The sequence below is a fragment of the Chinchilla lanigera genome, unplaced genomic scaffold (genome assembly GCF_000276665.1).
Source record: "Chinchilla lanigera isolate Chin_1 unplaced genomic scaffold, ChiLan1.0 scaffold00009, whole genome shotgun sequence".
Lineage (NCBI taxonomy): Eukaryota > Metazoa > Chordata > Mammalia > Rodentia > Chinchillidae > Chinchilla > Chinchilla lanigera.
Genome location: NW_004955410.1, coordinates 29,365,844 through 29,393,136, shown reverse-complemented (window position 1 = coordinate 29,393,136; position 27,293 = coordinate 29,365,844). Strand labels below are relative to the sequence as shown.

Below are 27,293 nucleotides of genomic sequence, written 5' to 3'. Positions count from 1 at the left end.
CCACATCTTTTTGAGCAAGTGCTTTCCCATGATTTGGCACACTTTGAGTTTGCCCAGGTCACAGTCTTACAGTATATAGAGGACATTCTTTTATGTGCCCCCTCAGAAGAGCTCTGTAGCCAAGGCACCAATACTTTGCTAAATTTTCTAGCAGACAGAGTTATAAGGTCTCTAAATCTAAAGGACAACTTTGCAGTCTTGAGGTAAAATATTTAGGCCTCATCATATCCAAAGGAACCCAAAGACTAGGAAGAGACAGAATTAAACCAATTCTTTCCTTCCCACAGCCCAAGTCCCTAAAACAGCTAAGGGGATTCCTAGGAATTACAGGCTTTTGTCACCTATGAATACCAGTATATGGTAAATTGCAAGACCCCTCTATCAACTTATAAAAGATGCCCAAAAGACAGACACCCATATTTTACCCTGGGAATCTGATTCCCAAATGACATTCCTGAAGCTTAAAGTGCTCCTAAATGCCCCAGCCCTAAGCCCACCCACAGGATACCTTCTCAATTTATATGTCAATGAGAGGTGAGGTATGATTTGGGACTACTTACACAGGAGGGGGACCCATTCAACAGCCTATAGGGTATGCGAGTCATGAATTAGACACTGTAGCAAAGGGATGGCTTGCTTGCCTTAGAGCTATGGCAGCTGTAGCTCTCTTATTGCCAGAGGCGTCTAAGCTGACTTTAAGTAAAGATCTCACTGTATATATGCCTCACAATGTGGCAAGACTTTTTTCTTCCAAAGGGAGCCCCTCGCTATCAGATAGTCGACTTCTTAAATACCAGGCTCTACTTCTACAAGACCAGCCATTCAAATAAAGACATGCTCCTCCTTAAACCCTGCTACCTTTTTGCCAGAAAAGGAGGAAACTGAGGCTAACAGACATGATTGCAAACAGGTAACTCTCCATACATATGCAGTTAAAGAGGACTTATTAGACATACCCCTTACTAACTCTGATTTGACCCTTCTCTGTGATGGCAGTTCCTTCATGGAAAATGGAACAAGGAAAGCAGGGTATGCAGTGGTAACTTTATACCAGACTCTTAAAAGTTCCTCACTTACACCTGGGACTAGGGCTCAGCTAGCAGAGCTCATAGCTTGGAGCTTATCCTCTTTATGGGAGGCCATTACTGGATCCTCTTGTTGGGTATCTTTGTTGACTATAGTGGTAATAATCCCGCTGATCTTATTTGACCCATGTATACTTAATTGTTTCTTTCCCTTTGTCTCTTCCAGATTTAAAGCTATCTGCCTACCCAAGCTGAAAAATAACTGGTATCTATAAAGGGCCTTTAGATAGACCCTCTGGAGGGTATCTTGGACTGCCAATCAACAACTACAACCCCTTTCAGCCTGAAGAAGCCAGAGCAGTCATCACCCATTATTCCCTCACGGAAGTTCGGGTTACTTCTTTAGAGGAGGGAACGTTGTAGGCAGCTGAGTTATATAAAAATAGGCAGTCAAGGACCAGGCCCTTGAAGGAGCCAGTCTGGAAGACAAAATACCTTCTAGCAAACAGACGCAGTACTTACTTCAGGCCATATCTCAAAACAAAAGATTAAACAGACACACCCACATACCTCACTAGGGATGGACCTCAGGGATTGATATTCTAAATAGGTACCAATCACCCTGAAGAGTCACTGACCCAACCCCCTACAGGAAAAGTCCGTTCTATATTCATGCCCACTTGCTATGTGACTCGCTTCCCCATTTGATCGCAATTTCATCCATTTTACCTAAACAATTCTTATCGGCTGACCATAGTTTTGTCCCACCTCATGTCCACCTTTTGATTTCCCATTTTTCCCCCAAATCTGGACTGCCCCACCCCCACCCCCACCTCACCCCATGGTTTTGCTCTATAAAAATCCTTGGAAAAGACAGGTTCACAGGGCAACCCACTCAGGCCCCCCTTCTGTCCCTCCCCTGGACAGAAGCTTTCTTTCCCTCAATAAAACATATCTGCTCTTAAAAAAAATAAGAAAAAAAAATGTCCTAATAGTAAGGTAGAAACCTATTATGCGATTTTACTATATTTTAATATTTAGTGTACAAGAAATGTTCCTTGACGAAATAGAAATCCTACTTCTACAGTCTATGGGAGGATACTAAGTGTTGAGTTCCAAGAGTAAAACTGAAGGAATACCTTTTTAATTAAAAGACATAATGGTAACAAGGATAGACGTTCAGGAAGAAATTCATAAATGTACATATTACTAGACAGTATGCTTACCATCTAATGCAAAAAAGTGATCCTCAAATAAATAGAACAAACCAAGAGAAATCTTTAGAATGCACCCATTTGAACATCACTTCTGCTCAGGTATGCAATACAATTTAACCACTTCACTAGAATATAAAAATAAGAATAACTGCAGTAATGGTTCAGCTAACAATTATTAAGCAATTGTTCTAGGCTTTGTTAGACAAAAGAATAATGGAACAGACCCATCTCTCAGGGAATAAGAGTTAACTCCTGTCAACAGAACAAAGGATATCCAATTAGCTATAAGTAAGACTAACATCCATGTAACTATAATCTGTAAGATTTGTCAGAACAAATTACTTTTCTTGTGAAAATATTAATTAAACAAAACAATGACTGACTGCTCTTTTATTCTTTTATTCACTGTTTTGGCTTCTACTCAAATTCATTTGTATATTTAATGAAGTCACACTGTTTTCTGCTCAAATTGTTTCTTTGTTCAAGAAAGTGTCCATTCAAACTAGGTGTGCTACTGGGGCCAAGGATATAGCTCAGTAGCATACACCTGCCTGGCAAGCACAAGAACCTGAGTTGATTCCCAGAACAACAAAAAAAAAAAAAACAGAACAAAACTAGGTGCTACTTAGGATAATTTATGGCATTTCTCATATCAAGATTTCAGGGGACTGAGGGTTTAGCTCAGTGGCACAGAGCCAGCCAAGCAATCACAAGGTAGTGAGTTCAATTCCTGGTATCAGAAACTCGCCCCCATAAAAGAAAGAATTTCAAAATTTCCGTGTACTACTGTTTTTAAAATTAAAAAAAAAAACTGAGCAATGTAGTTGAGGATAGCGATATGCAAGGTAACAGCCACTGTTGATTTGTATTAATTTGTCTTGAGACCCTGTATCACTTTGAATGTTCTTGCTTTGATTTGTTTGTGTTCATGATACTGGTATGTTGTTACTGTTCTATTTTGTTTGTTTCTCAAGTACTACTCTTTTTAAAATTAAAAAAAAAAAATTTCAAAATTTCATCTAATACTACATCTTATTTCACTAAATTCTGCTTTTTTCAGGATGTAACTTAAATTCCTTTATCCTATCTTTCCTTCAGTGTTTACTGATTCTAATTATACCTCCAACATCTTCCCACATCCCCAAATATGATTCTATCAAGTATTCCAGAATTGGATGCAAAACATTTAGAAATAGTTGTCAAGGACTACCTCATCAAAATTTTTGGTACCAATAGTCTAAAAGTATTTTAACCATCTTAAAACATAAAAGAAGACATAGCTGAAGGTTAATAGGAACTGACCTATTACATAAACATCTCTTCAAATGCTACTTTTTCAACAACTGATTTTCACTCACTTTAACTGGTTCACTTCTTGGAAGATGTGGGTTTCAGGTAACATGCCGTGAACTCCAATCACTTATGTAGGACACAACTAACCTTTTGCTCTGCTTGCAGGTGTTCACATCTTTCTTTCTCTTGGTTAAGTTCTCTTTCCATTCTTCCAACTTGTTCTCGAAGTTGTGCTGTTTCTTTTTCCAGAACAGAAATTAACTTTAGCAATTCTTCTTTTTCTTTCATAGTTTTCTCAATTTTCAACTGTGAAACAAAAATTCCGAGTAAATTGTTTCTTAATCCTAAAATATTTCTACAAATTTATTTTCCATCTCAAAAAAGTGAAGCCAGTCACAGAAAACTGGGGCCAAGTATATTACTATAAAGATTAATATTATTAATTTAGCATTATTAAACCTAGTTCAAAGTTTTTTGGCAGATTAAAAAATGAAAATATGTCCTAACATGCCACAACAGAAACATTATCAGAAAACCACTTCTTCCCAGTGATTTAACTCATGCCTAAATTATGAAGAGTTTACTGAAGTTTAAATAGAAATATTTTTAAATTTAGATAAGACTATATATAAATCTAATTTCTGCCAAGAATTTATATCTTGAAACATTTCAAGAACACAAAATAGTAAAGATTTTACAAAGAACACCTATACAGTGTACCTCAATTCACTATTTCACTATGGATACTTTACCATATTTCTTTTTTTTCCCTTTATATACTTTACTTAAACTTATCCATATAACTTTTTTTTTTTTTTTTTTTCTGCTAAACCATTTGAAATGAAACTGAAAATGCTCCACTTACAAGTACTTCAGAGTAAGTATCTACTATAAGGTCTTTCATCACTATTATAGCAAGAAAATTAAAAATTATTTTGTAACACCAGGCATGGTCACTCCTATAATCCCAGCACTCAGGAGGCTGAGGCAGGAGGATCACTGCGTGTTTGACACCAGCATGGGGTACAAAGTGAGCTCAAGGCCAGCCTGAACTGCATAGCAAGACCCTGTCTCAAAACGAGAAAAAAAAAAAAATCAAAAAGACAAAAAAAAATTATTTTGTATAGCTGAGTGTGTAGATGCATGCCTGTAATCCTAGGTACTTAGGAGGCTAAGGCAAAAGGATAAAAAGTTTAAGGCCAGCCTGGGAAACTGGTGAGACCCGTATTTCAAAATAATAAAATACAAAGGGCTGGGCATCCAGCTCAGCACTCCTGGGGTTCGATACCCAGGATCACAAAAAAGTAAATAAATGCAACTAATTTTGTATCATCCAATAAGTAAGCTGTCATCAAACATCCTTCACTATCCCCAAAATGTCTTTTTTAGGCCATTATCTAATCTAAGATTACTCGTTCTAGGATTGCCTCACTCATCATTTTTAATGTCAACAGCACCCCAGACGATGTCTCAGGAGTTGTACTAGTTTTGTACAGTATTAAATGAAATCATTAAAGATTTCAATGAATGCAGAAATTTAAGATTTTTCAAAAGAAAAGGGTCAGAAGATAAAAACATTTTATCTCAGATATATTTACTTAAGAGACAGCAATTTAAATTCTTCATACCTTTTGTGGAAAAGGAAGAAGAGAAACAGAGTTAAGCTATATCCCAATTTACCAGGAGAAAAAGCACAAGAAAGATGTAGATACCAAGATGCTTACCATTTTCTGTTAGAGCGCCTGAAATCGGGGTGGTCTAACAAATATTCAAAAAATTGCAATATAAATGCTAATTGCATTCTTCTCAGGAGCTAGGCTTGTTTCAGCATCTTTGAATACCAGGCTAAATGTAAAAATACCAGGCTAAAAACCTTGATCATCAGGCAGTTGTCATCACAAAATGTTCTAGTCACCCTATAAAAGTTACATTTCTTTATTTAAGATAAGAGAGGAATTTCTGAAAAGGGGAAAGAAAGATATGGGAGAATTCATGATAAAAATGACTCGTTCCTTCTAACCTTCTAGTTTGACTGTCTAATAAAAGTATTATTATAATGTAACCTCATCATTTTTTTCTTGTTTCAATTCTTTAAGGTAAAATCAAAGGCATTAAATGTTTACAGGTTTAAAAGGATTCATCTGAATAGAAAGAAAAAGCAATGGCCTGCAATAGATGAAATATGAATGTAAATTTTAAAAAAATATAGTGGCCAATCTAAAAAGTGATTTTTCTTATTATCACAGTAAAAGGCACTAAATACAATTAATCGCAGTAACTCAAATGTAGCACTCTAGTTTTTAGGCATAGGATAAAGAAACTGAAAAATATGATCACAGAGTAAGAAAAGAATGTCATCTTATTTTCTTTCAAAAACTACTAAATATTTAGGCATCCAGCAGTACTAGGCGAGCCAAAAACGTAACTTCACAATATTCAACTTAAAGATTAAAAGGCTTTTCACCTTTTCTTTTAAATTAATCTGTGCTTATTCATTTGATCAGATGAGCAAGGAAAAGAATCACTCTAAAAATGTTTAACCTAAATTAGAAGGCTGGAATGCCTCCCTGACTGACTGCCATCATTGAGAAAAAACATGCACATAGTGCAGGAAAACAAAGTTCACATTCACTACACTTAGATTTACTGCTTTATGCCACTCTCTCAATCAGCTTTATCCCTCAAATTGGTACTATTCAACAATCAATGGATTATGTCAGCATGAAAGAAGAAAAATTTAGGCAAGAGAAAAAAAAAAGAGAATATAAGGAAAACTAGGTATAAATTCTCTCAATAAAGACATACTTCATTATCTACTACACACAAAATACTATGAAACCTAGGAACAGTACCTGCCACCATGAAACCAAGAAAAGAATTATAGAAGCCAGGCATAGTGACATACGCCTGTAATCCCAGCACTCGGAAAGCTGAGGCAGAAGGATCGCTGTGAGTTGAAGGCCAGCCTGGACTAGATAGATAAATAGATAGATAGATAGATAGATAGACAGATAGACTGGCAGGCAGGCAGGCAGACAGGCTTGTAACCAAAGGATTTAAAAGCATTTTTTTAAAATACACTGTAGGTTTACTATCAATTTAATTTTTTTTTTTCAACTTTTTGGGGGGATTTTGTTTTGTCTTATTTGTTTGTAGTACTAGGGACCGAACACAGGGGAACTCTACCAGTCTATATCCTCAGCCCTTTGTATTTTTTAGTTTGAGATGCAGTTTCACTAGGCTGCTCAGGTAGGCCTTGAACATGTGATCCTCCTGCCTCTCAGCCTCCTAAGTATCTGGGATCACAGGTATGTGCCACTGCGCCTAGCTAAAGCTTTTGATTTTTGTAGACACTGCTGTATAACCTGAAAATTCTCAAAATGCCAGGTGATGTGAATTCCATCTCCATTTCACTGGCTGATACCAACCTCAAGAAGGCCAGCTTTTGTGGTCACCACCAACATGTCAGAACTTCCTTCATCTTCCATAGTAAGCAACTCTTCCACTGGAGAAGAAGCTCGAAACTGGAAAGGTGTACTTGCTCCACGAATTTCACCCTTATGGGTAACGTAACAGAACTGATAAAATTCTCCATCATCATTTGGAAGGTAATATCCTAAGAGATAGTTAACAAAAATTATTAAACTTTCTATTATAAAATTAATGCTATTATATTTAACAATACTTGTCATGTCTTATTCTCATACTATTCTCAGCACTTACCTGTATATGTTTCTTCCTATCATTCACAAATGAATCTGTGGAAACTAGTCTCTTCCGTCCTCCTCAAAACACACTCAAAATTTTCATTTCTGCAGTCTATAAATTTATAGAATATGCTTTCCCCCTGTATCTTCACTAAAGCAAAACCAATTTATGTAGGACAGGCCAGTATGTATTTCACAAGGGACAAAGACTAGAGGAAGGGAAGGGAAGACCCAGAATAAGAATTTAAGGAGGATAGGAATGGGAATGGGAACACGCCACTTAAAGAACCTTTCCCTCCAATTTAATTTACATGTAAAAAAGAGATATTACCTAAAAACTATGCTATACATAAGAAAGAGGATGTGATCCACTGGTATATTACACCAGAAATAAGCTTTGGAACCATATAGGTCTACTCAGGATTTCCAGTTCTACCACTATTTACTCAACCTCCTCCCTTCTTTTTTCTCACATTTTTAAACTTTTCACTAAATCACTATAACAAATTCAGTAAACTTTTTTTTTTTTTTTTGTCTTTTTGAGACAGGGTCTCGCTATGCAGTTCAGGCTGGCCTTGAGCTCACTTTGTAGCCCAGGCTGGTCTTGAACTCGCAATGATTCTCTTGCCTCTGCCTCCTAAGCACTGGGATTACAGGCATGCGCCACCACGCCTGGAGAGTAAACTTATTTTTAAGAGCAAACCAACCACAACAAAAATGACTAGGGATAAACCTTATACCTTGAAAAAAACTTTAAACATAATAAAACCAGTTTTAAAGCACACATTTATATTGATTATCTTTTAAAAGGATATGTATTTAACAATAAACTACATGTAGTACAAAAGTTTATTGGGGGGTGGGGGTGCTGAGGATTGAACATAAGGACTTACTCATAATAAGCACATGCTGAAGTATATCACCAATACTTAACTTATCTATGAAAACCTAAACCTGTCCATATTACATTACGAATTTTATCCTCTGAATATTTCTTTGGAATAGCACATAAGTCACACTGACAATTAGTATCTACACCAAACATACAAAACTAAAGTAAATTCAAAGTGCTAAAATTCAGAAAAACGAGGGAAGGGTAGGGTAAGGGGCTGTAAAGGAACTCTGCACATTTTGTTCAATTTTTTTCTGTAAACCTAAACTTCTCCAAAAAAGTAGTCTTACATTTAAAAAAAGTAAAATAAAATCATCTAAAGCTGATTAATCTGAGCCTAGTTATTTACATATCACCACAAAAGATACTGTCTGACATAAAACAGTATATTTTAATTTAGATAAGATCACATCAATTAGATAATGTTAATATTTGCTGAAAATTTATCTACTGCACCACTGTGGTTCCCAGTGATTTTACAAAGCCAAGTCACATTATGTAGGTTTTCTAAAATTTACACCAGAGAATTAAGTATCTGTATATCTTAAACTCCTAAGCAATTTCAAAATAGTTAATTTTGGAAATCACTATAATATAGCTACATACATATGCTCCAAGTTATACTGCACTTGAACAAGTTGATACTGTTTTAACAACTGTAATAGAACATTACATCTTTAAATTTTACTAACATTTTAACTAAACTTTTTTGTGTCTTTTGAGTATTTTGTTATTGTTTTTGTTTTTTATTTGTTGAGACAGGGTCTCACTACGTAGTTCAGGCTGCCTCTGACCTTAGTAGGTAGTCCAGGCTGGCCTCAAACTCACAGCAATCCCTGTGCCTCAGCCTCCCAAGTGCTACTTGGAGGTAGCATATGTCCCAGCATATGCTATCACACTCAGTCTTCAAGTATTAATATAGGTAACAAGCCACACAATATTATCACTATCTGTGACTTCTGTCAGTAACAGGAATATTTTTATTACCTATAACTTTTAAATGTAATTATATGATAATATCACATGACAGTTACTATAGTTATCTCAATGTTACCTTACTTTGAAATTATGGCAGTTATTAAATCTGCTAGAACATCTTGCTAAAACACAGATTTTCAAAGCACATATTAATATAACACAAATATGTTCCTATAAATATTTTAATAATTATTGAAATACAATCAGGTTTTGGCAATTCTATATATTTTACTTCATATACATTAAAATATTCTGATATACTGTCTATTAACTTTACCAGAACAAAAAGATTTCATGGCATATACAAGGTAAGAATTTGCTTTGATGCAAACTATAGTCAGTACAATTATAATACAAAAGTCACTCAGCAAATACTCTGTGATAGATTTCTAAATATTTTTTCCATTTTTAAAAAATTATAGCCAGACATGGTGGCATGAGCCTGTAATCCCAGCACTCAGGAGGCTGAGATAGGACAATCATTGCAAGTTTGAGACCAGCCTGGGCTACAAAGTGAGCTCAAGACCAGCCTGAACTGCATAGGGAGACTATCTCAAAAAGAAAAAAAAAAAAAAATTATGGTAACACCAGGAATATAGCTCAGCAGCACAGCACCTGTTTGTCAAGCACAAAGTCCTAAGTTCGATTCATGGTACCAACAATAACAAAAAAACTTATGCTAAAAGACACCTAACATAAAATATGGTATTTCAATCATTTTTAAAGTATAAATTTATATATATACACACATTTATGATGTGTAACCACTGCCATTATCTAGCTCCAGAACTCTTTTCATCTTGCAAAACTGAAACGCAGTATCCACTAAATAGTAACTCTGTATTCTTCTCTTCCCCTAGGACTTGGCAACTGCCACTCTACTCTTTATCTCTATGAGCTTGTCTGCTAAGTATTTCACAGAAATGGAATCAGTATTTGTCATTTTGCAAAGCACTGATTTAACTTAATATACAGTCCTCAAGATTCATCCATGTTGTGGTATATGACATAATTATCTAAGAGTATTTTTTAAAATCTGTATGTAATGCCAACCTAAGAATGAATTTTGTATTACTTATTTATACACATTTTATATGAACCTTCACATGACACAATAACTACTTTTTAAATACTGCTAATCATCCTTGTGATTTTCATCTGATTTCTTCCCTCACCTCTCATTTACTACATTGTCCAAATTAAGGGGTTATTATATGATCAGTCCATATATGTACACACTGTATAATCATTTTAAACATCTCTCTCCTTGAATATTTATCACTGAAGGAGAAAACATTTAAAATCATTTTTTCTAGCATTTGGGATATACAGTTGTCTTGGTTTTCTTCACTGCTGAGAGACAAAATACCCAACACCCAAAGGTAAAAGGAGGAAAGGTTTATTTTGTCTTAGTTTGTAGAGGTTTCAATACATAATCAGCTGGCTCCAAGGTACGGTGGCATGGCAGAGAGGAATCACAGAAGACAAGCAGCAGCACCAATAAGCAATAAACCACACCCAAGGTCCCTCTTTCAGTCCCTTATATTCTATCCAAACTACCCACCCTTACGGCTGGGAGCACTCACACCCTGGGTGGGGCACCCTTAATCTTATCCAGAAAAGAAAAAAAAAAATCCTATCCAGAATTACATCAAACCAATCATTTGGCACACCAAACCAATCATTTAGCAATCACACACCTTTAATCCCAGCATTACACACTCTAGATCCAGCCACTTTTGTAAAAGCACCAGTTATGACCACATGAAATTTGGGGAGGACATCTAGACACAAGCCATCACAGTGTAGTCAGGTAATGACTACACTGTCATTGTCTTAGTTATGTCTCTCTCCTTGCTGAGACAAAATACCTGACACCCAATATTAAAGGGGAAAAGGTTTAGTTAGCACAGTTTGTGGAGGTTTTGGTCCATACATGGCTGGCTCCAAGGCAGAATGGCACGGCAGACAGGCACTGCAGAGGGGAAACAGATCATGGCAGAGAAGGTAGCAAAGAAAGCAAGGGACAAAACAAGCCTCTTTCTGTCCCTTATAGTATATCCAGGTTACTAGGATTAGGACGGTGCCAAATCAATCAGTGGACTGATTTAGTAATCACTCACCCTTAATCCTAGCATCCTTAATCCTAGCATTGCATCATGAATCAATCACTCTAGATTCAGCCACCGCTGGAAAAGACTCCACTTATGACGGCATAAGTGTTTGGCGGGGGGCCTCTAGACACAAGCCCTAACACTCACCCTGCTGTCCTCTGGTCTAACTACAACTTACTAACTTACTAACCAATGATCAACCTTAACTTTTTCCCATGCCTCCCTGATATTAGCAATAGTACTGTTTTCTCACTGGAAACCAAAAATCACCTAAAGTAGATCTAGAAAGAAACTCACCCCCTTTAATGAAAGTTAAGATAATAAGCCAAAACACTACTATGTTCATTAAATATCATTTAACTATCATGTGGCCTACACTTGATATTTACATTCTCGTAATTTTTGCTCAAAAAAGATACTAGTTAACTTGGAACCCCAGATATACTTCAGTGGGAAACGGGATACACACATTAACATCAGTAAAATATCTAGGATTGTGAAGTTCTGCAGTTTACAGTCCTTACCCTGAAATGCTAATACACAATTGACTGTTGATCCTTCTACATAATGTTCAGGCATAGGAGACCATAAAAAGGTATAATAATCACGAGCAGTACTCCATCCAACCTAAAGAATAACAAAAAAGGGAATACAAGTAAATAGTTTAATATTAGCCAGACATCTTACAGCATATTTTTTTAACTATATCCTAAAGTTAAAACATGTGTTTAATGTGTACACAAGTCATAAGTATTTTAATGAACATGGCCAAATATAATTTTTATTAAGCTATAACCTAATGCTATTACAATCTACATACATCGAGTAACAGTTTCTACCGTGTACCATCCAATTTCTCAGAGATAATCTACATATGCATGTGAAGAAATTAAAATCTCCTGTTTTGCCTAAAATTTGATATCACTAAATATAGTGGATTTTTAAATTATTTTTTAATCTCAAACTGAAGTTTTTTATGTTACTGTACCTAGCAGCCTCTTCTTCTTTAAACCCACTAACTAAATTTGCTAATCTCTCAATTTTAGCAAGGCTCACCTACAGGCAATTCATTAATTTTATAAAAAACGTACATCAATCTGTAGTGTCTATATAGACTGTACTGTTAAATATTGAATATCAGAGATGTTTAAAAATAGGTACCAGATAGTAATTTGCTAATACTATTACCCAAAGAAATTAAGTATCAGCCACAGGGTTAGATTACACAAGTTCTGATTCTGACTGGCATTACAATTACACAAAACAAGAATACTGAACCTGAGTGTGCCATTTCTTTGTGAGAGCTAACACATAAAATTATTAACTTCAATTATGAGTGGTAGCTGATTCAAGGAAACTAGACACAACAGTAACAGATACAGTTTACAAAATGTTTATTTTGGCTTATTGCTATTATAATCATCTTACAAACTAAAAAATAAGTAAATGGCAATCAAGCTTATAACCATCAAAATTTCTCTCCTGGCTAGATAGAAAATATTCTCCATACTTTTCTGAAATTCCATCTTCTTCTAACACTGATGCTCTGACTTCACATGTTCATTTATTTTTATTTTTTGAGACAAGGTCTCACTATATAGCCCAGACTGGCCTCAAACTCATGGCAATCCTCCTGCCTCAGCCTCTGGAGTGCTAGGATTACAGGCATGAGCCACCATGCCCGGCTGATGGTCTGCCTATGTAATTCTCAAAAGGAGTACAACTGACAAAAGACAGAAAACTAGGCAGGAAATGCGCAGCTGGAGTCCCAGCTACTTGGGAAGCTGGGGTGGCAATATTACTTCCGTCCAGGAGTCTACTTTGAGCAACAAAGTAAGCCACTTTTTCTCAAAAAAAAAAAAAAAGATGGAACGATCTCTTTCTAGTTGTTCTCTTCCATAGTAAGAAAAACACAAAAAGGGGAGATCTTTAACCAAATAAGGAAGGGACATAAAAGGGAACTGACATCACCACAATGGTAGAATAGTAGGTAGCATAGACCTTTCTCCCCCAAAGAGACACCAATTTAACAGTCCAAAAGAGCCTCTGTGAGAACTCCAAAAACCAATTAGGTGGTGACAGTATCTCAAGCAAAGTCAAAGTCAAGAGCAGCTGCAATGAAAAGTGTAACAGTTTCATAACAACCACAAAAGCCCTCCCTCTAAACTGATACAATTCAGCAGGAGCAACAGAAAGATTCAAGTCTGCAGCTCATCCTTTGGAAAAAAGAGTGAGAACATGCACCTAACATTCTGGCTTTTCAGTGGTAGGTTTCCATCTTGGCGAGTGGGGACTAAAGAGAGAACCGGCATACTTTGGTTTCCTAAGTATTGTGGAGAACAAAGGACCGCTCCATGCAGCTATTTGCAGCAGATAAGAGATTGCAATACCACAGACACACACCAGAGGGAGAAAATATAAACTGGAAAAAAAATCTGGCAAATCTCTTACTTGATAAATCACATGTAAAACAACCAAAGATGACATCTTCCAATAAAAAGATTTAAGGATCTTTAAACCTCTAGAATTTCTATACAGTTTGGTGAAAGTTCTCCCTATGTAAACCAAGTCTGGAAAAGCTGAGAGAGGTGGATGTTTTATCAAATGCACAAAACAGCAAACAATAAGAAGGCAAATAGGTAAAGAGAAGACCCAAAGGTCTTCTTGATAAATTAACCCTGAAGAAACAGTAATGAATTATCTGACAAGGAATTCAACATAATCACCTTTTAAAAACTCAATGAAGCTGGGTGTGGTGGCACACGCCTGTAATCCCAGCACTCAGGAGGCTGAGGCAGGAGAATTGCTGCGTTCGAGACCAGCCTGGGCTACAAAGTGAGCTCAAGGCCAGTCTGAACTGCATAGCAAGACTCTATCTCAAAAAGACAAAAAACAAAAACAAATTAATAAATAAATAAAAGCTCAATGCACTATTAATCACAGGTAACCTACTAAACAAAACTCACAAAAACATGAATGAGAATACCAAGAGATAAAAACTAAAAACAGCTGAATAGAAATTCTGGAGTTGAAATATACAGTAACTGAATTAAACAAGTCACAAGAGGATTTCAATAGTTAACTTACACACAATAAAGAATCAGTAAACTCAAGTCATTTGAAATCACAGTCCAATGAACAAAAAACTAAAACGCAGAAAAATAAAGCTTAAAACTTATGGGAAACCATCAAGCAGACAATATATTCATGAGAGTTACCAAAATGAAGAGAAAAGAGCAAAGAGTTTATCTGTAGAATAACTGAAAATTTCTGAAATCTGAAAAAAGAAACGGACAACCAAATTCAAGAAACTCAGATAAACCCAACGAGGGTCACACCAAGATACACTATTAAATTATCAAAGTCAAAGAAAATTTCAGAAAAGAAAAAGGTAACTCACATAGAATCCTCTATAAGATTATCTGCAGATTTTTTAGCAGAAATATTATAATCCAGAAGGAAATCCTGCAATACTGTAATGGTGGTACTAATGACGTTTCTAATATAGAACTTAATAAATGAAAGCACAAAAATAAGATGATGTTGAAGGATACAAAATATAAAAAGATGTAATTTTTAACAACAAACTAGAGGAAAGATGTAAAGTATAGTTTTTACATGTAACTGAATTTATCAGTTTAACCACTTAACAGTTTACCCTGAGCATGACTCAGGTAGCACATCTGTTTATGTACTATCCTGAGAACCCCTTAAGCAGGTGTCATTTCAACCAGTCAATTCTAGTACAGAATAAATTTGATAAAATCATCCTTTTTATATTTCCTGTTATCTTATAAAAATTAATGAAAAATATGCAATTTTTGGTATCCTGTATTTAAATAATTGAACTAAGTGGTTAAAATAAAGTGTTTAATTATATTTTATATAATCCCTTTGTAGCCACAAAGAAAATATCTATAGAAGAACCATAAAAGAAAATGAAAAGGAAACTAGGAGTCATGGTACATGCCTATAATCCCAGGACTCTTGAAGACTGAGGCAGGAGAATATCAAGTTTGAGCACAGCTTAGATAACTGAACGACTTAGTGAGATTCTGCCTCAAAAAATAAAAAGGGGCTGGGGATGTAGCTAAGTGGGAAGTACAACAGTACCATAAATAAAAAAAGGAAAAAAGTAAGGAGGGGAGGGGAGGAGGGAGAGGAAGAGGAGGGAAAACAGAAAATGACAAGAGAATCAAAAGCATGTCACTATTTTAAAAAGCAGCAAAATACAAAAAGCAGCAGGAGTGGAAAACAGGTATAAAAATAACTAAGAAAGATACACAGAAAACAAGAAAAGTGGCATGGTGTCAGGTTCAGTGAATAAGACAGGTGAAGACTAATGTTTTTATAAACCTGCTTTACCAATGGATGGCACTTGCCAGGAGCATTCACCGTATTTTTTAATCATACCTCATAAAGACACATAACTGCTTCAGAAAGTGTCAAGAATGATGGGATAAAGCTGGGTGTGGTGGCACACACCTGCAATCCCAGCACTCGAGAGGCTGAGGCAAGGAGGATCGCAGTCAGTTCGAGGCCAGCCCTGGCTACATAGTGAGTTCAAAGCCACCCTGAACTAAGCAGTGAGACTGTCTCAAGAAAAAAAAGGGATAAATGTGTTTGAAACAAAGGGGGTATTTTAAGGAAGATTAATGACAGTGTACCTTTTACAGCAACAAATTTATTTAAATATTCACCACATATTTTAAATACACCTCATACTTTAACTCAAAAAAATGTCACAAGAGTCAATAATGACATTATATAATGACAAAAGGGTCAACTCATCAGGAAGATATAACAATTGTAACATATATGCACCTAACAGCAAACCACCCAAATTTATGAGGCAAACATTGACAGAATTGAAAGTAAACAGAAACGAAAACACAGGGGCTGGGGATTTAGCTCAGCGGCAAAAGCACCTGCCTGGCAAGCGCAAGGTCGTGAGTTCGGTTCCCGGTACCGGAGAAAAAACCAAAAAAACAAACAAACAAACAAAAAAAAAAGAAACGAAAACACAGTAATAGATTTTAATACCTCAGTTTTAATAATGAATAGCTCAACCAACAGAACATCAGTAAGGAAACAGAGGACTTGAACTCTATAGACTGACTGGACCTAACAGACATACAGAACACTCTACCAAATAACAATGAAAAACATATTCTTTTCAAGCACACAAGAAACACTCATTAGGACAGACCACAAAACAAGCCCTAAAATAGGCTGGGCTGCAGCTCGGTGGTACACAGTTTTCCTAAATGTACAAGACCCTGGGTACAAATCCCCAGTACTGAGGGGAAAAGGAATCAGAACATTCACAAATACGTAGAAAATCAGACAGCATATTTTTGAACCACCACAACAGATCACATAAAAAAACACAAGAAAAATTTTAAAATATCAGAAAATACCAAGAAAGAAGAAAATAACACAACACATAGCTGAGCATGATGGCACACATGTGTACACTTAATCCCAGCACTCTGGGAGTCTTGAGGTGGAGCATTTTAAGTTTGAGCCCAGCATAGGATAGGTCAGCATATGAAAATTAACGAATATGCCATATTAACAGAAGAGGGGCACATAATCATCTCAATGCAAAAGAGGCATTCGACAAAATTCAATACCCTTTCAAGATGTTTTTAAAAATATCAACTAGGACTAGAAGAAAATAACCTCAGTGTAAGAAAGGTAAAATCACATAGCTAACATCATACTCAAAAAACTGACATCTTTCCCTCTAAGATCAGGAATAAGGCAAGGATGCCCCTTTCATTGCTTCTATTTAGCATAGTACTGAAAGTTGTTACCAGTTGTTACCAGAGTAGTTAAACAAAATAAATAAATAAAATACATGCAAAATGGAAATGAAGTAAAATTATCTGTCCACAGATGACACGGTCTCACATGTAGAAAACTCTAGATTATACGTGCAAACATGCAACTCACTGTTAAGAAATGAAGTCAGCAAAATTGCAGGATACAAAAGTAACACAAAAATCAGCTGCATTTCTATATAGCAGCAATGAACCATCTAAAAGCAAAGTAAGGAGCTAGGGATTTAGTTCAGTGGCACAGCGCCTGCCTGGCAAGCGCAAGGTCATGAGTTCAATCCCCGGTACAAGGAAAAAAAAAACAAAAAAAATACGAAAATAAAAAATAAAAGGAAAGTACAACAATAATTTCATTTATAATACCATTAAAAAGAAACATTTAGGAATAAATTTAAGGAAGTAAAAGACTTGCACACTGAAAACTGTAAAACACTGCTGAAAGAAATTATAGATACTAAACAACAGGAATGTAAGTTCACAGATTTGGAAGACAACATTATTAAAATGTCTACACTATCCAAAGTGTTAATCCTTATCAAAGTTTCAATGGCATTTTTGGCAGAAATAGAAAAAAAATCCTAACCTCCATATGGAATTTCAAATAATTCTAAATAGACACAATAATCCAGAAAAAGAAAAATGTTGGGCTGGGGATATAGCTTATCAGCACAGCACCAGTCTGGCAAGTGCAATTCCTGGTACCAAAAAAAAAAAAAAAATCTAAAAAAGAAAAATGTTACCGGAGACTATTGTGACTTTACACAATAGCCCATGCTGCATTTCCCAGATGTACCATGTACTTGTATTTTTGTTTTTACCCTCTTTTTCTCTTTACCAGGCCCAAGATCACTCTGCAGAGCCAGTTTCTCCCCCACTCTTCACTTTTACTCTCTCAAAAATAAACTTGGCCACTGCTTTAAGAAAAAAAAAAAAAAAATATTACTGGAGACCTTATACTTGCTGATTTCAAAACATATTACACAAACCTGCAATAATCAAAACAGTATAATGACAGCCATTATAGACCAATGAAATAAAATAGAGGATCTGGAAATTAACTTTCACAAATAAGGTCCAATGATCTTCAACAAGGGTGCCAAGACTATGTAATGAAGGATATTCTCTTTTAGCAAAAAGTATTCAGAAAACCGAACAATCATGCCAAAAAATGAAACTGGATTATCTGCTTTACGGAATACAAAAATTAATTCAAAACAGCTGAAGACCTAAACGTAAGACTTGCAACTATAAAATGTCTAGAAGAAAGTATAGAGGAAAATCTTCATGACGCTGGATTTAGTTCTAATTCTTGCACATGACACCAAATGCACAGGGAACAAAGAAAAAATAAACAAGTGAGACTCCATCAACCTAATATCTTCTGTACAGCAAAAGAATCAACAGAGTGAAAAGACAAACTGTGAAATGGGAGAAAATATGATATTTTCCATGTTATCTAATACAGGGGTAATATCTAGAATAAAGAACTCACATCTTGATGTAGCCATCCCACAATGTATAGAGAGCAAATCATGTTGCATACCACAAATATACACAATTATTTATTAATTCAATCAATTTCAAAAAAGAACTCTCACAACTCAACAAAAAAAAAAATCTTATTTACAAGTGGGTAAAGGACTTGAACAAGTATTTTTCCACAGAAAACACACAAATAGAGGTCTAGGGATATAGTCCAATGGTACAGAGATACACATGGTCGTACACAGCCTTGGATTCAAACCCCAACATCAAAAGAAAAAACAAGACATGTAAATGACCCACAAGCATGTGATGTTTTCTCAGTAATCATAAGAGAAGTACAAATTAAAACTGAATCCACAATGAGTTATCATCTCACATCTGTTAGGATGGTCATTATAAAAAAAAAAAAGCAAACAAAACAACAAGAGTTAAGGAGAAAGGGAAAGAACGCTGTGCTGTGTTAACAGGAATGTAATATGGTATAGCTATTATGGAAAACCGTATGGAGGTTCCACAAAAACATTTAAGACAATTTTCTATGATTTAGCAATGCTACTTCTGGGTATACAGGCAAGAATTGAAAAGATTTTTTGTCTTTTTTTTGGTTTTTCTCCAGTACTAGAAATCGAACTCACGACCTTGCGCTTGCCAGGCAGGCGTTGTGCCGCTGAGCTAAATCCCTAGCCCCTGAAAAGATTTTTTAAGAAAGATGTGCACATTCACGCTCACTGCAGCATTATTCACAAGAGCCAAGTAGCAGAGGCAATCTAAATGTCCATCAAGTGATAAATTACTAAAAAAAAAGTATGTGATGTATATTTATTTTCTTCTATTTTTCTGCTTAACTTACATAGTCTGTGCAATCAAAAATTCAAGCCTATTAAAATCATATCTTGGACATTCGTGACGTTACTTTGACTACCCAAAGGACAGTAATGTTTCAGTTCTCCACTATATATTCTTTTGGTTTTGTGTTTTGTTTTGTTTTTTTTTCTTCACTATATATTCTGATAGGCTAAAATTGCCAGAACACCTCCAGCACATGGAGGTTTTCCTATGGTTGGGGTACCTACCATTATAGTGACCATTTCAACATAATTTTCAAGTTAAGTATTATTAAAAAAATGATTGGTAAAATATAAGGTCCAAGACTCATGCCATCAAAGGGTTTACTATTTAGTCATATAAAATAGAATATGCTCCTAAAAATGGTATAATACAATATAAGCAATATTTAAGCAATGCAAAAAAACAGAAGATTAAAAAAAAAAACAGAACAGATAACATGACTATAGAACTGTATAAAATTAGTCACAAATGACTGGAAAAAATAGTTCACAGAGAAGAAATCTAGTGAAATGAAGTTCCCAACATTTGTTTTCCACTATCATACACTGCTAAATTATTTCACAGTGATGTTTACAAAACCGAACCATAAACGAAGAGTTCATGCTATATAAGGGTAGTACAGGCTACTTATAATCTATTGAACAACAAAAAGTTCCTACATGGAAGACATGTTCAGAAAGTTTTCTTACCTTGAATATACCAACCCAGTCTTTTGGATGTGGATGGATATACGAAGTTAAAGTATAGTGACATTCCAGGTGTGCATTAGGAAGATAACTCTTGGCCACATTTTGAAAGATGACATGGGCAAAATTGGAAGTCTGCAGTGGGACTTCTTGAAAGGATGTCATTATGAATCTGAAACAAGTAATTCGTACAAGTTAAATAATAGCAACTAAGAATAAATTCATACCTTCAAAATATGTAAGTTTTAATGCAAATTTCATGGATATTTATAAGTCATAAATATGGAAGCAATATGTACTTTTAAATATTGCAATTTTTCCTTAAGATGTGATTAAATTTTTTTTTGTTGTTTCTTTTTTTTTGTCTTTTTGAGAAAGTCTCACTACGCAGTTCAGGCTAGTTTTGAACTCACTTTGTAGCCTAGGATGGCCTCAAACTTGCTACAATCCTCCTGCCTTAGCCTCCCAAGTGCTAGGATTACAGGCATGCGCCACCACACCCAGTGTGATTAAATATAAAAATACAAATTAAATTCAGGAATTCAGACACTGTCTCAAAATAATTTTGTGAAAGGGTTTAGGATACAGCTCAGTTGGAAGGTCCTGGGTTCCAGAACTCCAAAAATTGAGAAGCAACTACAGTCAGTATGGCTTTAGAAAATTACTCAAGAATTAAAAAGCAAAAACTCTCAACTCTCCTGGAAAGTTGAGCCCTCTAGGCTGGATCCTACTAAATTGCCCAGGCTGACCTCCAACTTGCAGTCCTCCTGCCTCCGCTTCCCTTATAGCTGGGATTACCAGGTGTTCATCACCAAGCCCAGATCAAGCCCTCTAATTCTATTCCAAAAAAAAAACAAATGAACATGTGTTCCACGACACACGCCAATATAATCTGAGTAGCCCTCAAACAGAAGTAAGAACAATTTTAAGTTAGTATTTTACTGGTTAAGGGTCAATTAACTTTTCCTTTCAATGCAGAACTCTTAAATTTTTCATTTTTCTTCCTAATCTAGCCCATCCATGTCTCTCCTCTCCCTAGGTTCAAAGTCTTTTTTTGGTTTGGTTTTGTTTTTTTCAGACAGTGTCTCACTATGTAATTCAGGCTGGCCTTGAACTCACTATGTAGTCCAAACTGGCTTCCAACTCACAATGATCCTCTTGCCTCACTCTCCTGATACAATCAATTCTACAGTACACTGTGTGTAACTATGGGAACGTATGACTCTGACTTTATGTTACTTGCTTCTGAGTCATTATCAGGAATTCCTGTAATAAGGGGGAAAGCCAGAGCAAAATTTTGCAAAGCAAATTAGTTTACTTCATAACTCAATGAAGCTTCTACACAGTAAGCACAGCAGTACTCTCTACTCATGTTTTAAAAATTATTAAGAACAAAAAAAAAATTATTAAGAAGCCTTGTCACTAAGAAGAATAAGCTAGTTTGCTTGGACAACTGTTTCTTTTCTTTTGCAAACTTGTTTGAAATACTAAGGCTTCTTTGTTGCAGTACTAGTATTTCAACCTAGGGCTTTCCACATCTGAGGCAAGCACTCTTACTTCATGAGCCTTTTTTGCAGTGGGTAGGGCCCAGGCTACACTCTTAACTGCCTCAACCTCCCAACTAGTTGAAATTACAGGCCTGCACCACCATACCCAGCAGCAAATTTTTAAAGTTTGAAATAATAAGCACATTAGAAAATATCAACTCTTCTGTTGTTCCCTCTGCTTCTGTGATGATCAATGCACCACTTTTGAACAAAATTTCAAACAAAATACTGTATTTTCAGCTTCCCGAGTGCTGTCCAGTATTTGAACAGAATACTGGACACCCCACAAACAGATTAACAATCATGAAGCTACTGGGATAGAATAAATCAGCTAGTTGTCTATAATCCTGATGTATAACAATGTTTTGATTCTGCATCAGCAAAATGGCTTTAGTACCAGCACCTCTGTTAGAACAGGACTGTGAATATTCTCCACTTGGTAAACTAATATGTTCACGAAAACGAAAAGGTAGCATTTAAAAACACTGAGGAACTCTACCTAAAGTAGCTATAGAGCTCTCTTTTGCTTCTTTGCATTGTCTAAGCTAATCTGAGCTCACAAAGAGGTCACCAAATTAATGAAGTCACTAACAGTCTCTTCAAGTCAGCAGCTTCACAAAAAAGGAAAAAAAAATTTCCAGTTTCTTTTTAAAAACACTACTGATACCTAGACCAGCTGGCTGTGGCAGGAGGATCACAAGGTCAAGGCCAGCCTAGGCAATTCAGCCAGACCTTGTCTAAAATAAATAAATAAACAAATAAATGAGAGGATCCTTCAGTGGTAGAGCAGTGGTCTAGCACGTATGAGACCCTGAGTTCAATGGCCAGTACTTCAAAAAATATATACAAAAAAATTGTTCTAAGACACCAATAAGAGAAACTGTAACTAAATCAATTAAACCAACCTCTTAGATATATTTATCAACACTGCGTTAAGTGAATCTGTAATATTTTTCTATGAAAAAAGTAGGTTCCTTTGAAGAAGCTATACAGTAAAGAAAAAAAAAAACTGGCTTAGAGTAAGTGTCCCCTTTTTAATTAAAAGTTGTTTAATGATGAAACTTCCTTAAAATTTAATGTTGTTTCCCAAAATAAACTAAGTCAACATGGCTGTACCTATTTGATTATAAAACAAGGCAATGAAGTTCAAACTTTGTTTAACCTCAGTTACACCAATTATTTTAAAAATATATAATTCAACTCTGCAGTTTTAATTCACTGAAATTTTTTTGGTATAAAATAGTAAGTAGGTATAGTGTACTCTTGAATATAAACATGCAGACCTTATTAAATGCATCAAAACGGACTCAAAACTATACTTATCATATAGTCTTCACTGATGAAGGACATGTGTGAACAAGAACTTTTAACTCTGTTGTTTTAATTTCTATAAGTATATAGTTTTAAGACCATACCAACATAATCTTATTTTGGGCCCTCCCTCCAAATTCAAAGCGTTTAACAGAAGACACTAAGATTACATTTTAAATATATTTGTGATGCTTATAAGATGAAGGGTAAGAAAACTTGCAATCATCCTACGTATAAGCCTACACCGATCTCCAACACTTCAACTACTGTATTTGAAAAAAAAGAAAAAATCAATGCGATAATTGTAAAAACATTTTACAAAAATGATTCCACCATCCTTGTTATTCTTTACTTCCAAATTTCAACACAGCTTATAGCTATAAAAAAGTTAACATGCATAAATGTATTCTGAAAGTAATTGTATCATGTATCAACACCTACTAAATTCTTTCTTAAAAATTCTAATTCTCACACAATTCCTCTGGTTCACTCCTCCCACAGGTAAGAAACAGTGAAGTGATAAAACAGCTCATAAAAATGCTGGCATTCCAAGTATGGCAAAGCACACACCCCGTCATGGCCCAGTGAAGAATACGCAAAGTCACTGCATCACCTTGTGGTAATGAATGGGAAGTGTAGCTTCACTAACATCCTGAAAAAAAGCTCAAACTTTATCTCAGCTGGAAAGGAAAGATACAGCCCCTACACAGAAAGGGAAGAGAAACGTGCCACTTTACCACACAAAGTACTTCCCTCTCTCTATAAAGTACATCCCCAGAAACAGGTGAACAGTAAGATGGGAAACCAAGGACAAGTCAAATTTTCCAGTGAAAAATTAAAGGGCCAGACACATTTAGGTGGGAAGTAATGTCTGAAATGCATATACATGCTGGTTATACTTCCCCCTTCCAGGTTTCCTTTTTTTTTTTTTTTTTTTTTTTTTTGAGACAGGGTCTCACCATGCAGTTCAGGATGGCCTTGAGCTTAATTTGTAGCCCAGGCTGGTCTAGAACTCACAACAATCCTCCTACCTCAGCCTCCCCGAGTGCTGGGATTACAGGCATGCACCGCCACGCCCGGCTCCACGTTTCCTACGTTCTCTAAAATTCTAATTCCTCTAGAATCCCTTCAAGTGTGCCACGCTATAAACTAAAAAGTCTTTGGTCAATTGTGTTATTTTGGGAATTAATATCTAAGGAAAAAATTAGGTAGTGGGTACTCAACTACACTGCCAAAATAAATGGGGTGGTTCAGTAAGGTAAGAAAATTATCTGTACTTTCTCCTCTTGGATTTTTACAAGCCCAAAATAGATCTGCCTGTTGTGATGGTATCTCTTTCCTGCAGCTCCTGATGCTGTTACTTAACTAAAAAATATAAGCCTTTGTCAACTTATTAGAAAGTAGATGTCACCAAAAACTTCTTCGTATTAAATATATGAAGTCAAAGTAAGCTTTTTCCTTCAAATATTTAATACACTTCGAGACACTAAGCTAATTATATGTGAAATGCCTTGATTTCTGGAATGGGCTTTAAAAACTCCAGGGGAAAGAACAAATGAGTTAGGAGGGCAATGAAACCAGACTGGCAAAAACTTAGTTCATTTTACTGTTCGTTCTCCTTTTGATATTCCCCATAATAAAGTTAGTGAAACTAAAGCAAATAAAAAAGCAGACTAGCAATAACTTCACATATCACCTACTGTGAAAGAAACGCACTGCATTTTTTAATATGAACACTTTGTTTTTTGTTTTTTGTTTTTTTTTAATATGAACACTTTGTGCCATTATAAGTGCCAGGGGCTGGGGATTTAGGTCAGCAGCACAGCGCCTGCCTGGCAAGCGCAAGGTCGTGAGTTCGTTCCTGGTACCGGAAGAAAGACAAAAAGAAAAACAAAAACAAAAATAAGAAGTGCCATAATTCAGAGTTAACAAAAGTTTTTTAAACGTCATATGAGAAAAAAGGAATCTTTAGAAATTATCTCCAAAATTCAGTTCTACAGAACACATAAAAAAAACTTATTTAAGTCATTCCTGGAGTAATCAAATAATTCTTCAAAAAGTCAAGTTCAGCCGGGCGTGGTGGCGCACGCCCATAATCCCAGTACTCGGGAGGCTGAGGCAGGAGGATCGTTTCGAGTTCGAGACCAGCCTGGGCTACAAAGTGAGCTCAAGGCCAGCCTGAACTGCACAAGGAGACCCTATCTCAAAAAGACAAAAAAAAAGTCAAGTTCAGCGGTACTCGTCATTAATTGGTTCCGGGAGGCACGAGGAGTATCAAAAAAAGAGGAGTAACAAACTGTTTTGGCTGGAAAGGATAGGAAGTCAACGATGAACACTGGTAAGTACCCGGACACAATCTTCCAATCACAATGTGTCATCAAGTACCAAATCCGTGGATTTTCACCAATATCAAGGTATGACTGTTTACCATAGAGAACAAAATACACAGCTCCGCCTGAGCCGCTTCATCATACTAGAAGACCACTTTGAGGACAATGAATCCGCTTCAATGTTATTCAAGCGATCATTTGAAATGCTTCTGGAATGAAGTACCAAGTTTATAATTCCTGCACAACTCACAGAAATTTAACCATGAGCAGAACGTAGAGTTGACAATGTAAAAGTAGTACACAACTACTGTACAAAACCGAAAATCTAATACGTATAAAGCCAAATACCACGTTTTCAACAAAACTTCTTATAAACAAACTGCAACGTGTACTTCTTAGCAGAAAAATAAACACCGACCAAGTACTAACACTTCCAGAGCAAGGAGCGCCCGTCAGAACTTGACCACTACCTGCGGACCGGCCGGTATTTGAAGCGGGTGATTGAGAGAGAAGGAGAGTTTTGAAATATAGAAAAGTTGAGTAAGAGGAGCGACGTGACACTTCTAAAATTTCTTTAAAACTTCCCAGCACCAGCGGGAGAGCACTTTACAAGCAGATGAAGAACTAACTAATCGCCTAGCCCGGGAGAAGTAGGAGATCCGACCTACACAGCCACCACTCCCCCGCCCTGAAAGGTAGGCGGCGCACGGAGTGCCCTCCTCCTTCACCGCTGGCGACTCAAACCAAAACAGTCGAGCTTCGCCCTCAGCGGCAGACCGGAGCGCCCTTCCCGGGCCGACTCCACCTACAGGTTTTCCCAAGCTTAGCAACGCAAGCAACACACACTTTGACCTCCAAACAGCCAGCTGCGCGAGCCTGTAAGCCCAGCAGTCTGGGAGCCTAAAGCGAAAGATCACACGTTCGAGCCCCGCCTGGCCCATTTAGAGACTTAGCGAGAGGGACCCCGTCTCAAAAGCAGAACATTTTTAAAAGGCCTGGGGATGTAGCTCAAAGCGAAGGTCCTCGGTTCAATCTCTAGTGTCAAAAAAAGCAGAATTCTCTGACACCCCTAGGGTCGCCCCCCGCCAGGGGAGTCCCGCAACGTACGCCTCGCCTCCTCTAAACCGAAGGCCGATCCCGCGGGCCGCCCGCAGTGTGGGGGAGCCACCCTTCGTTTTCCCGACTCCGCCGCCGGCCCAAGTCGCCCACGCGCCCGTCACTACCGCTGCCCAGGAAGGAAGGTTCGTCCTTGAGAAAGAAAGCATCGTCATTTGGCAGCATCGTCACCAAGGAGACCATTCCCCAGACCCGCCTGGGCCCCGGATTCTAGGAGGTGAGGAGCGCAGCGCGAGCCCCAAAAGAGCTCCAGGTGGGGGTCCGCGCCGCGCCAGCCGGAAAGGAGCCTTACCCAGTGAAGGGCTCCCGGGCCTAGGAAAAACGTTAGACAGGTTTCCAACCCTGAGACGCCATCAGCTACCGAACCTCTTCCGCCACCACCACCGCCACAGCCTCCGCCTCCGCCTCCCCCCACCAACAGGGTACACCTTCCTTCACAGCCGAGAGCCGGCGCTACGTCACTTCCTCCCCGGGGAGGGTCCCTTCCGCCGCCGCCGGCGCGCAGCCGCAGCTCGACCTGTCCGCCACAGTTCTCTCCTAAGGCGCCTGCGCAGGAGTCACGGGGGGGCGACCTGGAGCTGTCTCCCGGTTGTTTTCCTTCTGCCTGGCTACTGCTCAGGTTTGCCCGACCTTGGCGTTTTCTCACAGCTACCTAGTCTCAATAAAATAGGGTTTGTAACTTAGCAGCGAGGTGAAAAGGGTGTCCCAGGATCATATAGGTCCTTACCTTGCCGCTGCCTGGATCTTAAAAGTCTTGTGAGTTAATTCACCTGTTTCATAGGTAAGGAAATACAGGACCAGAGAAATGTGGGGAGCGACCACGCGGTTGGGAGGTGACTCCTCAACTCCAAGGCTTTCCCGGTTCCTAATCTGCCCTTTGCTTTTTTGATCTGCGAAGTC

The 27,293-nt window shown here is 37.1% G+C and overlaps 1 protein-coding gene across 3 annotated transcripts in view; it reads right to left on the bottom strand.

Moving 5' to 3' along the window:
- Positions 1 to 26,842, bottom strand: part of Tax1bp1 (Tax1 (human T-cell leukemia virus type I) binding protein 1) — a 78,911-nt gene extending 52,069 nt beyond the window's left edge. Inside the window, exons 1-5 of one of the 3 annotated variants that reach the window (XM_005377467.2) lie at positions 26,686 to 26,842; positions 20,093 to 20,261; positions 11,751 to 11,853; positions 6,964 to 7,151; positions 3,683 to 3,841 (exon numbers count right to left, since the gene is read on the bottom strand). In XM_005377467.2, coding sequence (XP_005377524.1) covers positions 3,683 to 3,841; positions 6,964 to 7,151; positions 11,751 to 11,853; positions 20,093 to 20,254 — 612 coding nt within the window. In that variant the 5' untranslated portion in view covers positions 20,255 to 20,261; positions 26,686 to 26,842. Of the gene's footprint in view, positions 1 to 3,682; positions 3,842 to 6,963; positions 7,152 to 11,750; positions 11,854 to 20,092; positions 20,262 to 26,384; positions 26,508 to 26,685 lie in introns of those variants that run through there. The other 2 variants (XM_013510614.1, XM_005377466.2) reach the window with 2 other exon arrangements.
- Between the last annotated feature and the right edge of the window lie 451 nt (positions 26,843 to 27,293).